Source organism: Primulina eburnea, chromosome 7 (assembly GCF_022965805.1).
Source record: "Primulina eburnea isolate SZY01 chromosome 7, ASM2296580v1, whole genome shotgun sequence".
Classification (NCBI taxonomy): domain Eukaryota; kingdom Viridiplantae; phylum Streptophyta; class Magnoliopsida; order Lamiales; family Gesneriaceae; genus Primulina; species Primulina eburnea.
In genome coordinates, this window is record NC_133107.1 from 26,033,654 (window position 1) to 26,044,848 (window position 11,195).

The window sequence follows — 11,195 nt, forward strand, 5'->3', positions numbered from 1 at the left end:
TTTCTCTACTGAACCAGTTGGTTCTGTTCTAACAGCAGCTAAGGCAAATGTGGCTGCTGGAGTAGAGGGTTCTCCTTCTCTAGTTTGCAACTCGAACTCATATGCCTTCAGATCAGCAAATAGATCATGAAGCTCAACTTTGTTCAGATCCTTGGATTCCCTCACTGCCATGGTCTTTACGTCCCACTCCTTGGGAAGACCTCTGATTACCTTCAAGGCAATTTCTTTGTTTGTGTACACTTTTCCAAGTGCATTTAATTCATTGATGATGCAGCTGGTTCTTTCATCATATTCATGCATCGTTTCACCAGCTCTCATTTTGATATTGTCAAACTTCTGAACAGCAACAGAAAGTTTGTTTTCTTTGGTGTTTTCATTCCTTTCGCAAAGCTGGATCAGCTTCTCCCAGATCTCTTTGGCTGTCTTGCACATTTTGATTTTACTGAACGTTACCTTGTCCAGTGTTTTGTATAGTATGTCTTTTGCTACATTGTCCAGATTTGCTTTTCGTTTTTCTTCTGTAGTCCACTCGTCTCTGGGCTTTTCAATTCTATGAGGTGCCCCATCTGTGATTGCGACTTCTGTATTGGCTTTCAGAATCCTCATTGGTCCGTCAGTGATGACGTACCACATATCATCGTCTTGTGCAGCTAAGTGAGCCTGCATCCTTATTTTCCAATCATCGAAATCTTCTCTGGAGAACATAGGGATCTTGTTGAAGGAAGACGTGATCAATAATTTGAGTTGAGATATTCTTAGACAAGATACAACTCCTCTGATACCACTTGAAAGGATCGGTTGGAAAGTTGATGAGTGTTTAGAAGGGGGGTTTGAATAAACACTCACGTATTATATATTTTCTTCGAAAAATGAGTTCAGTTTAGTGACAAACTGATGTTCGGTATCTTGTCAGTCGATGAAAATCAGTTTAACTAAAAATAGTTGCGGAAGTAAACTAACTGAAAGATAGAATAACTGAATGAAAAACGATAACTGAAATAGTATGCATACAATTTGTTTCTGGATGTTCGGAGAATAGAATAACTCCTACGTCACCCCTTCTATCACGAGGATAGGATTTCCACTAAAATACTTTGATCAAATACAACAGTTGTACCGACCCACTTCAGTTTGGACTTATCACTGCTTACACTGAAACTCTTAGTTACAAACGACTTTTATAGTTCTCAACTTAATGAAGCACAACTTAACGAATAAAGAAAATATTACAATTGTGCTAACAAGCTCAAGAATGTATCCTTGAATGCTACTGATAAGCGAGTAAGTGTGAGCGTAGTGATTTCAGCAGAGTGATAGTAAGCTTGAATGATAGTTCGTATCTTTTCTTCTCTGGCCTCTTCACTTATTTATAGGCTTCCCTTTCAACGGTAACAATTAAATGTTATTTGAATTTTATATCCGTTGATTTGCCACGTCCATATTCTTCTGACACTCGTACACTGCAGACTATGAAATGCGGCGTTCCACTACTAGTTGCAGTCTGTTGTACTATTTTTTGGTTGACGTGTTTCAGCTGAATGATATGCTGTTGGGCAAAACGCTTGTTATTTTCTCAACTGATCAGTTTCCAACTGATCAGTCAGTTGAGTACAGTTCAGCTAGACTCAGTCGCGTAGTTCAGTTTTCTCGTGTTCAGTTATTTATATAAACAAAAGGTTTGCACTTTTGTCAAACGCCGAAACGTAGTTTTCAACAAATCCCTTCCTAACACACCCTATAACATTCCTAGATGCAGCCTTGAACGCCTGGAACCGAGCCAACCCTAAAACCACAAAAACCATACCAAACCGTGAAGGCATAGGAGGAAGCCGAAAAATTCTGCATACAAATTTTCGAAAAGATGATGTGATGATTTCGGTTTTTGCTATTAAAAATCATGTATATGTGATGTTTTAAAATACCTATATGGTTTGATTGAAGAGAAATGAAGGATATAGACATGCCTTGAATTTGTTTGAAAAGAAAACAAATTGATACGACGATACGGCGCGGCGGAGACGGAGTCCTTTGCTTTTCTACTTTTCTCTCTTATTTCTCTCAAGGCATTCACGATTTTTCTACTGATTTTCTTCTGAAAATTTCGAGAATATGGAGTGGGAGGAAGTCTAGGAAATGAATGAGAAGTTTACTAATTAAATGGAATTCGAGAGGAAAGATGAGAAATCTTTCTATCCTAGAGTTTGGGAGGTACGGAAATGATGTGATATCAAGGGATTTGAGGGTTATTTGATGGGGTGTGTTGGACAAAATTTAGTCTAGGTACAAGGTGAAATATTGCTTATTTAATATTTTTTTGGTTATTAAAAGAAGGGATTATCATACCAAGAAAAGAATAAGGAAATGAATCAAAATGGTGAGTTGTCAAAATTTTTAAATCCTTTAAAGTGGGGTGGCTGAAATTGCTGGATAAAATGGGGGGGGGGGGGGGGGGGATATTGCTAAATCTTGTATTTTAAATCTTTAGAGTTTTATTTACCATTAAGTATTTTAGTAAATTAAATAATTAATTAGTTTAGATTAGTAATTATCTTGCATGCATGGCTAATTCTTTAAAATAAATTACTAACATGATAAGTTGGAATTTCTTAATTAAAATAGGCCTAGATTAATTTATCCCAATTGGTTACACAATTTAATTTAGGCTTTTAATTAAATTATTGGACATAAAGGAACGTATTTACTACTTATCTCTAATTAATTAAATAAATCCTTAAACTATCTTTTACATTAAATTTATTTTGAATTGAGTCGAGGAATATTTTTTTATTATTAAATTTTATCTCAATACTCCAACTCCAGTCCGGCCTCGCTTATTTAACCGAAAAGACAAAACTAAACTTATGCGATTTAAAATAAAAACAACTTTAAAAAGCCTTAAATAATAAAGAAATCATTTTAATTTAAATACTAGAAATTATGCATTGGCTTATACGTAGTCTGATTTAACGGGTTCTACATGTTTAGCAAGCTATTACCGACGATTGATCAAAGATTTTTCCGGTATTGCTAAACCTTTTACGCAGCTGACTCAGAAGAATGTGCTCCATATTTTTTCATAGGAGTGTGAGTCCAGTTTCTTAGAGTTGAAGAAGAGATTAACCAGTGCTCCAGTGTTGACTATCCATCAGATACTGGTGATTTCGTTGTTTATTGTGATGCTTCTCACAGATGATTGGTTTGTGTTTTGATGCATCAAGGACATGTGATTTCCTATGCCTCAAGACAATTGAAGCCACATGAGTCTCGCTACACAATTCATGATTTTGAATTGGCGGCCATTTTTTTTGCACTGAAGATATGGCGACATTACCTATACGGTGAGAAGTTTGAGATTTATTCTGATCATAAAAGCTTGAAATATCTGTTTTCACAGTCTGAACTGAATATGAGGCAACGAAGATGGCTTAACTTATTGAAAGATTTTGATTGTGAAATCAAGTACTATCCTGGAAAATAAAATGCAGCAGCTGATGCACTGAGTCGAAAGGTATGTTCTTTATCCTTATCGACGATTAGTGTTCAAATTTGATTGAAGATTGTTGTTTGTCTGGATTATTATTTGAAACAGATTGTAAACCGTTGAGATTATATATTGTTCAAGTCGAACTAGAGCTAATTTTGAGAATTAAAGCGGCTCAGAAAGTTGATCAGAAAGTTCAGAACTCGATTTCGATGGTCAGAGCAGGGCATCGATCAGAATATCAGGTTCGTGACAGTGTATTATATGTGAATAATCGTCTTGTTGTGCCCGATGTTTCAGAGTTGAAACGACAGATATTGTCAGAAGAGCACAGTAGTCGATTCAGTATTCATCCTGGTGACAGAGAGATGTATAATGATTTTAAAAGATATTGCAGAGTTTGTTTGCAGATGTCTGAATTGCCAACAGGTAAAAGCAGAAAGAAAGAAAGAAACCATGAGGTCTATTACACAGCTTGTCTATTCCTGAATGGAAATGGGATCACATTTCCATGGAATTCGTGACAAAGATACCACATTCCTCCCGAGGTTGTGATGTGATTTGGGTTGTAATTGACAGATTGACCAAATCTGCATGTTTTATTCCGTACAAAATGACGTACAGACATGACCAGGTGGCAGAGATCTATGTCAGAGAAGTGGTCAGATTGCACGGAGTGCTGAAGTCAATTGTATCAGACCGTGATCCTCGATTTACTTCACACTTTTGGCACAGTTTACAGCAGGCTCTAGGTAAGAAGTTACATCTTAGTACCGCATATCATCCTCAGACCGACGGACAGTCAGAGCGGACTATCCAGACACTGGAGGATATGCTTAGAGCTGTAGTGCTAGATTTTGGCACTAGTTGGCAAGATTCTTTGCCACTTCGTGAGTTTTCGTACAACAAAATCTATCAGAAGAGTAATGAGATGGAACCGTTTGAAGCGTTGTACGTTAAAAAGTGCAGATCCCCTCTGTATTGGGATGATATATCTGAGGTACCTGAGATTGGGCCTGATATGATTCGAGAGATGATAGAGAAAGTGAAGCTGATTCAGAAAAGAATGAAGACAGCTCAAGATAAACATGCCAAATATGCCAATGTTCGACGTAGACCGTTGGTATTTGATGCAGGAGACGGAGTATTTTTGAAGATTTCTCCTTTCAGAGACGTCAGATTTGGCAAGAAAGAGAAGTTGTCTCCACGATATATTGGGCCGTACGAGATTCTTGAGAAGATAGGTGATCGTGCCTATCGACTTGCCCTACCGCCTTCTTTATCAGGAATACATGATGTCTTTTATGTATCGTTATTGCGGAAGTATATTCCTGATGCTTCACATATTCTTCAGCCAGATGAGGCATAACTCGATGAGACTCTGAGTTATTTTGAAAAGCCGATCCAAGTTCTCGATCGTAAAGAAAAACAACTCAGAACGAAGATTATTCCACTTATGAAAGTTCAGTGGAGTCGTCATGGCATTGAAAAAGCTACTTCGGAGACTGAAGCAGATATGAGACAGAAATTCCCAGAGTTATTTCACTGATGTGAGTTTTCTGTTTAGCTTCTGTTATACGTTTCTAATTTGATATGATTTGACTGCCTGTGATTTCAGGGACGAAATCGTATCTTAAGGGGGGAGAAATGTAATGCTCGATAGTTATATCATGTTAATATGAGATTATTGATTATGAATTGAAGTGATTATAGAAGAACCACTCTGAGACACGATTTGGAATAGCATGAGCAGTGTTGTGTGTGAGAACAGAAGGTCTCGCGCATATGCGCGGAACCGATGCGCGTATATGCGCGAGACAGGCAGAGAACCTCGGGCATATGCGCGGAGATAGGACGCGCATATGCGCGGGCATGGAAGAGGACCTCGCGCATATGCGCGAAGAGAGGGCGAGCATATGCGCGAGTATTTGAAGTGTAATGCGCCAAGACAGAATGTCTCGCGCATATGCACCGAGGAGGGTCGCACATATGCGCGAGAAGTGCAGCACAAAGACTTAGCCACATGGCTTGGACATGCATGAGATATATATAAATCTCTTCATTTCCTTGTGAACGGCAGCAAGAAACCGAGAGTTCCCCAGAAAGAATTCCTCAATACCATCGTCGCTTGAAATTGTGAGTTTGAAGAATCCGACCGGTAGAATTTGAATCCGAGTTCAGTATCGTGTTTCTCTCGTTACAGGCTTCGAAAGGACGTAAGTTTTCTTATGTTTTATTTTGATTTGAAAATATGTTAATGAAGGAATCAGATAAGATTAATATATGGTGTTCTTGAGCTAATAGACATCGTATAATCAAATCGGATTGAAGAACAGATACTGTATGAAATTATTATGATTTTTCAGAATTGATTTGATTGAGATTATACATATTTGGTATCGGATTGTATTTGTTATTGATTATGAGTTATTGGGATTGGTATATACTGATTGATTGGGATATATGTTGATATTGTATTCCTCGAATATGTTATGCCAGATTGGTATTGAAGATTTCAAAGACAGAACAGAGCCGAAACCCCAACGAAAGAAAGGTATAAATCAATGTTAATTGGAGATACGACTCGAGTTAGATTCGACTTGAGTTTCCCAAAACCACATACTTGTTTCTTATTGTTTTAATACCTTTGTCTTACTTGAATGTATATACTTATTCTATTGACTTATAGAATAGTAGAGAAAAGAAGATAGATATTGAGAACGAGTCATTGGCAGAGGTGCCAACTCTTGGGCACCTCCAACTCTTGGGCAGATGTGCCTAGACATTGGATGTTTGATTATATTGATGTTGCTTAGGAGTAGATCGACTTCTATTGCAGATATTCGATATAATATACCAACGTCCGGAAACCGGTATCCCTAGACTAGATCAGAGTCGAGTCAGAGATGTGAATTTGATTTACAGTTTTATATCGTTTCATGTTTCAGATTTGATACATGTTGTTGATAACTGTTATATGCTTTTGTATATGCTTTTATGATTGCATGTATACATTTTTATACTGGGAATATTATTCCCACCAGAGTTATCCGTCTGTTGTTGTGTTTGTATGTGTGCATAACAACATGTGGGACAGGATCAGGGTCAAGAAGAGGATGAGATATCAGAATTAGCGTGGAGATCCGGACCCAGAAGTAGAATAGGTGTCAGTACTTGACGTATAGTAATTGAACCCTAGTTTGACATTAATGTATTTTGTACAAGACTTGTACTTTTAATTATGACATGTATCTCAGATGGATTATGTTATGTTCCGCTTTTGTATTTGGAAAAAAAAATTAGACCCAGTTTATGATCCAATTATTCCCAAAGAGGATTAAGAAATGAATAAGCGTCCGGGTCCCCACATTTGACACTTTGAAATTTTGAAGGCGGCGGATAGAGCTTGGAGAAACGAGAGGGAGACGCACTTCACAAGCAAGATTTGCGCATCATCGCTGAGATTTTCTCCTCTTCTATTTTCGTATTTTTTATTCATGAATTCGAATATTAGATTTTCTTCTAGTTTTGAACTTATGGAGTAGATTCTCTTGTGATCGGGACCACGATAAGGACAAACTATTGATCTTGTTCATTTATTGGAGTAATTGATTTATGAATTTATTTTATGATATTGATTAATGTTTGCATAAATTGCTTGCATTTAATTTGGTCAATTATTTGCATGTTTGTTGTTTGATCTTCACTCGAGAGAGAATAGGTTCAATTTAGCTTCAAAAATATTAATCAACACACGGTTAAACCGACTAGAAATGATATTCGGTTTCAATATGCAATTTTAGGCTACAGCTGTGATTCCATCATTGATTAATGCGCTTTTGTTTAATTAAATTCAATTAGAAATAATTGGAGTGTTAATGAAAATAGGATTATAAAGTTTAGAAATAGATTTATAGTTGAATTAGGGAATTACATTGTGACGTTGAATAATCCGTAGTTGAATAATTCCAATACGTGGCAATAATCAAAGTTTGTTATTGTTTGTGTTCCCGGTCATTTTATTAAAATTGAAAATCTCCAAGTTCCAACCTGTTTAGCAAATTTGATCTTAGTTATTAATTTAGCATAACCTAGTTTAATTCAATTAGTTTAAATTATCTCTAAATCACTTGTTATTGTTTGTCTAGATTAAATTGAATAATTTAAATCTTAGCACTTAAATAATAGTCTCTGTGGGATCGATATTTGGACGCATCGTCCATTTACTATAACTTGACCTAGTCCGCTTGCTAGAAGTATTCCCAACTGATTTAATCGGTCACTCCTATTTATAACGTGCTGAGTCATTAGACTCACTAGGTTTGAATGATATAGTTGATGATGATATTGAGAGAGGCGTTGACGCTTTAGTGGATCGAGTACGACAGTACACTCCGGAGGACTTTATTTTCCGCATTAGCTTGAAAGTAAAATTTTTAAAGATTTATTAATGATTTATCAGAGATTTTTTTATGCTTTATTTTGAAGTTAGGATAACAATGTAAAAGTTGGAGTTAAATTTTGTTAATTGACGATTTAGGAATTTTTTTTTATGCACTTTATATTTTAAATGTTAAAATATTTTGATTTAGTTTGGAGTCCATCTTAATTAACAAAAATGTAACATTCTAAAACACTTTGTTGTTGTTTAAATTTATACGACGTCCAAGAAAAATTTTGAGCGTCGAAACTAAAAAATTTAAACTTGACCGAGCCTTGAGTGCGAGAACAGTCATGGCTTCACATAGCAACACATAAGTTCAACTTGAGATGTCTCTCGAATGACTTGCACTTGACTCGAATGACTCAACCTTGAGTAAATCCATTTCAACTTGAACCTGACTCGAATAAACGCGTGCCACAATCCCATGGTCCCTATCATTGTATTTTTTTTTTATTCATATTATTATATCTTGCAAACTAAAAGGAATTACAATCTATACATAAACAAAAAAGATTACAAATAAGCTATAAAATATTACCTTTTCACATGCAGGACATGGTTAATTACACAGAATACCGATCCAAGAAACATCATAACTACACAAAACAAATCAATAGGTAGTATATTGAGTGAGGGGAAGATATGAAAAAGGAGTGAAATCAATCCATTTTACCTATAAGGTCAAATACAACACAAACGGCTACTTTCCTCCCATTTCAGGAAATGGTACCCTTGCGATCATCGAAAGTGGATTAAATTCACTCCTTTTTCATATCTTCCCGTTTCCAAATTACTCATTAAGCTGTGAGTTAGTTTATTAACACATATGTGCTTCTTTGGGTCAGTTTGAGCTGAAAGTGGAGATGAATTACCAAATATAGTTTATTAACGCATGTGCTTCTTTGGGCCTCTATTTAACAAGGTAAAACAAGGTAAAATGAGAAAAACATTAACCAAAAAGAATACATATCCCTCCTTTCCAATCCAAAAGGAAATAATATAAAAATAGCATATCTCTGGTTCAACCAACAAGATTATAGCAGTTGAGACACATACGCAACGATACTAGACAAAACAAAGCAAATTTATATAGGAAATACATTAGACTGCTGAAGATACTCCCTTGGATCAATCCTCCTCTTCAGCCTCATTCTCAGCAATGTTGAAGTACCTCAATTCATACATATTACGGTCTTTGTTGGAAGCTATAACTCGGAGCCAATCACGCACATTATTCTTCTTCAGATATTTCTTTGTCAAGTACTTCAAATACCTTATCAACATAAGAAAACAAGGCATAATGATGAAACACACTAAACATAACAAACACGACGATGATATAGATATACTAAATTGAGTCAACTGAAATAACACCATTAGAATGTGCAAATAGCATAAAACATAATGCAAATGCTGGCTATGCCCATGCAGGGTTATGCAAGAGATCATTCAACAACTCCACACCCATTTTTTATTCTGCTATCCTTGACTATTCGGTGCAGTGGAAAGATGAGATTGAAATGGTCCTAATGAATTCACAAGAAATGTTCCTAAAGTCCAAATCCTACACTACAGTAACAGGTGCAGCTGGTTGTGAAATTGTTACACCAAAAGGTGCACAAACAAGAACATCTATTTTAAAGACGAGGAACATCAAGTCCACCTATAAATTGCATAGTTAATTTCCTAAACATGAACAATATTCAAAAGAGCGGATCAGCATATTTTGAAAATTTCTTCATTTTCACGGCACCAGTCACGAATCACAGATGCATCAGATATACACATCAGTAGCACCACAAGAGAATTTCCAATTTGCAAATAAAAGTGTTTGCATTAAAATGCTAAAACTCGATGCAGTTACAATAGAGGTCTCAGCTGCACTACAGCATAAAAATCTTCTCTTTGAATCCTTCATTTTTCATTTGTTTGTTATTCTTCGGAGTATCCCCTCTGCTACCATATATTAGCATGGTCTAAAAAATAGTTCAGAATTAGTTGGGACCCTACCACCACATGCATCCACTAAACAAGAACAATGTAATAAATCGTGGGCTTAAATGAAGCTACCTCTTGGAGAAGTTTGTGTCATTAGCAGTAACGGTGATCTTTGTCTTATCCCGGGTGACAGTAACGGCGTCTCCCAGAGCCCCTGGCTTCCCGGCGACCTTGATGCGCTCTTGAAGGAACTTTTCCAGTGAGGCGATTTCCATGATCTTATCCTCAACCGGCTTTGCGCAGTCGATAACAAACGTCGCGGCCTTCTTTTTCCCCCCTTTCTGAGCCCCAGCCCCTACTCCTTTACTCAGCTTCGCCATATGTTCTACGAAAATCTCTGCCAACAGAACAAGAAACAATTGAGATTCAAATCACAGTTAACAATAAAGAGAGACGCAGAAGAAATAGACCTGGAGAAGATGTGAGCAGCGACGTTGTGAAGAGAGGAATTAGGGTTTACATCAAGTACCTGTAGTGGCAGGTCTGTTGGGCCTCAAAACCAAAATACAGCACGAAGCTTGCCCAAATATGGAACTTTGAAGCCCAATGTTACACGTTTTAATTACATAACTACTTGGTCATTATTCAAGGATACAAAATATTATGCCTTCAGTTCTGAGTTGATACATTAGGTAAATACTGATCAATGATTTACAGTGTGTTTGGCAACTCGGATTTGGGAGTATTTCATGGGATTTGGATTTAAAAATCCTATTTTTACTGTTTGGTAAGATGTTAAAAAAAAAAGATTTGGATTTGCTTAGGATTTCATGGGATTTCATGGGATTTCAACAAGTATATCCAAATCCCATCAAATTTGATAAGATTTGGTGGGATTTGGATTTTAAAAACATAAAATTACTTTTTTATCCAACACATCATTCTCCACCAAAATTTTATAAGGGTAGTTTAGTAAAATTTTAAAATTCCAAATTCGAATCTTTTTTTCTCCAAACAAGAAATAGATTCGTAAATACCATTTTTAAATTTTAAACCAAACACCAAATAGAATTCCAAATACTTGAATTTCCAAATCCAATTCCAAATCCAATTCCAAATTCCACAAAATCCTCTCAAATCCTGGTCGCCAAACACACTGTTAAGAGATTGATTTTCTTACCAAAATTTTATCGAGCAAGTTTGTCACATATTTCTTGCCTAATATGATATATATGACTTACATGGCTATCATGGTTTGCAGACTATTGTTCTAGCCCAATAGTTTAAAAAATATGAACTTTAGGTAATAACTGCGGTTCTCAAGTCATAAAA

General features: G+C 36.2%; 1 protein-coding gene across 2 annotated transcripts; it reads right to left on the bottom strand.

Moving 5' to 3' along the window:
• Positions 1-8,851: 8,851 nt before the first annotated feature.
• LOC140837332 (large ribosomal subunit protein eL22y-like) lies at positions 8,852-10,404 on the bottom strand. 2 transcript variants are annotated; one of them, XM_073203460.1, is made up of 3 exons: positions 10,334-10,404; positions 9,996-10,260; positions 8,852-9,198 (listed from the first exon to the last, which is right to left on the bottom strand). In XM_073203460.1, the coding sequence occupies exons 2-3, from the start codon at positions 10,241-10,243 to the stop codon at positions 9,054-9,056; spliced, it is 393 nt and encodes a 130-aa protein (XP_073059561.1). In that variant the 5' UTR covers positions 10,244-10,260; positions 10,334-10,404; the 3' UTR covers positions 8,852-9,053. The 2 variants fall into 2 exon arrangements, with proteins under 2 accessions (XP_073059561.1, XP_073059560.1); XM_073203459.1 differs by lacking the exon at positions 10,334-10,404 and having other exon boundaries at positions 9,996-10,317.
• Between the last annotated feature and the right edge of the window lie 791 nt (positions 10,405-11,195).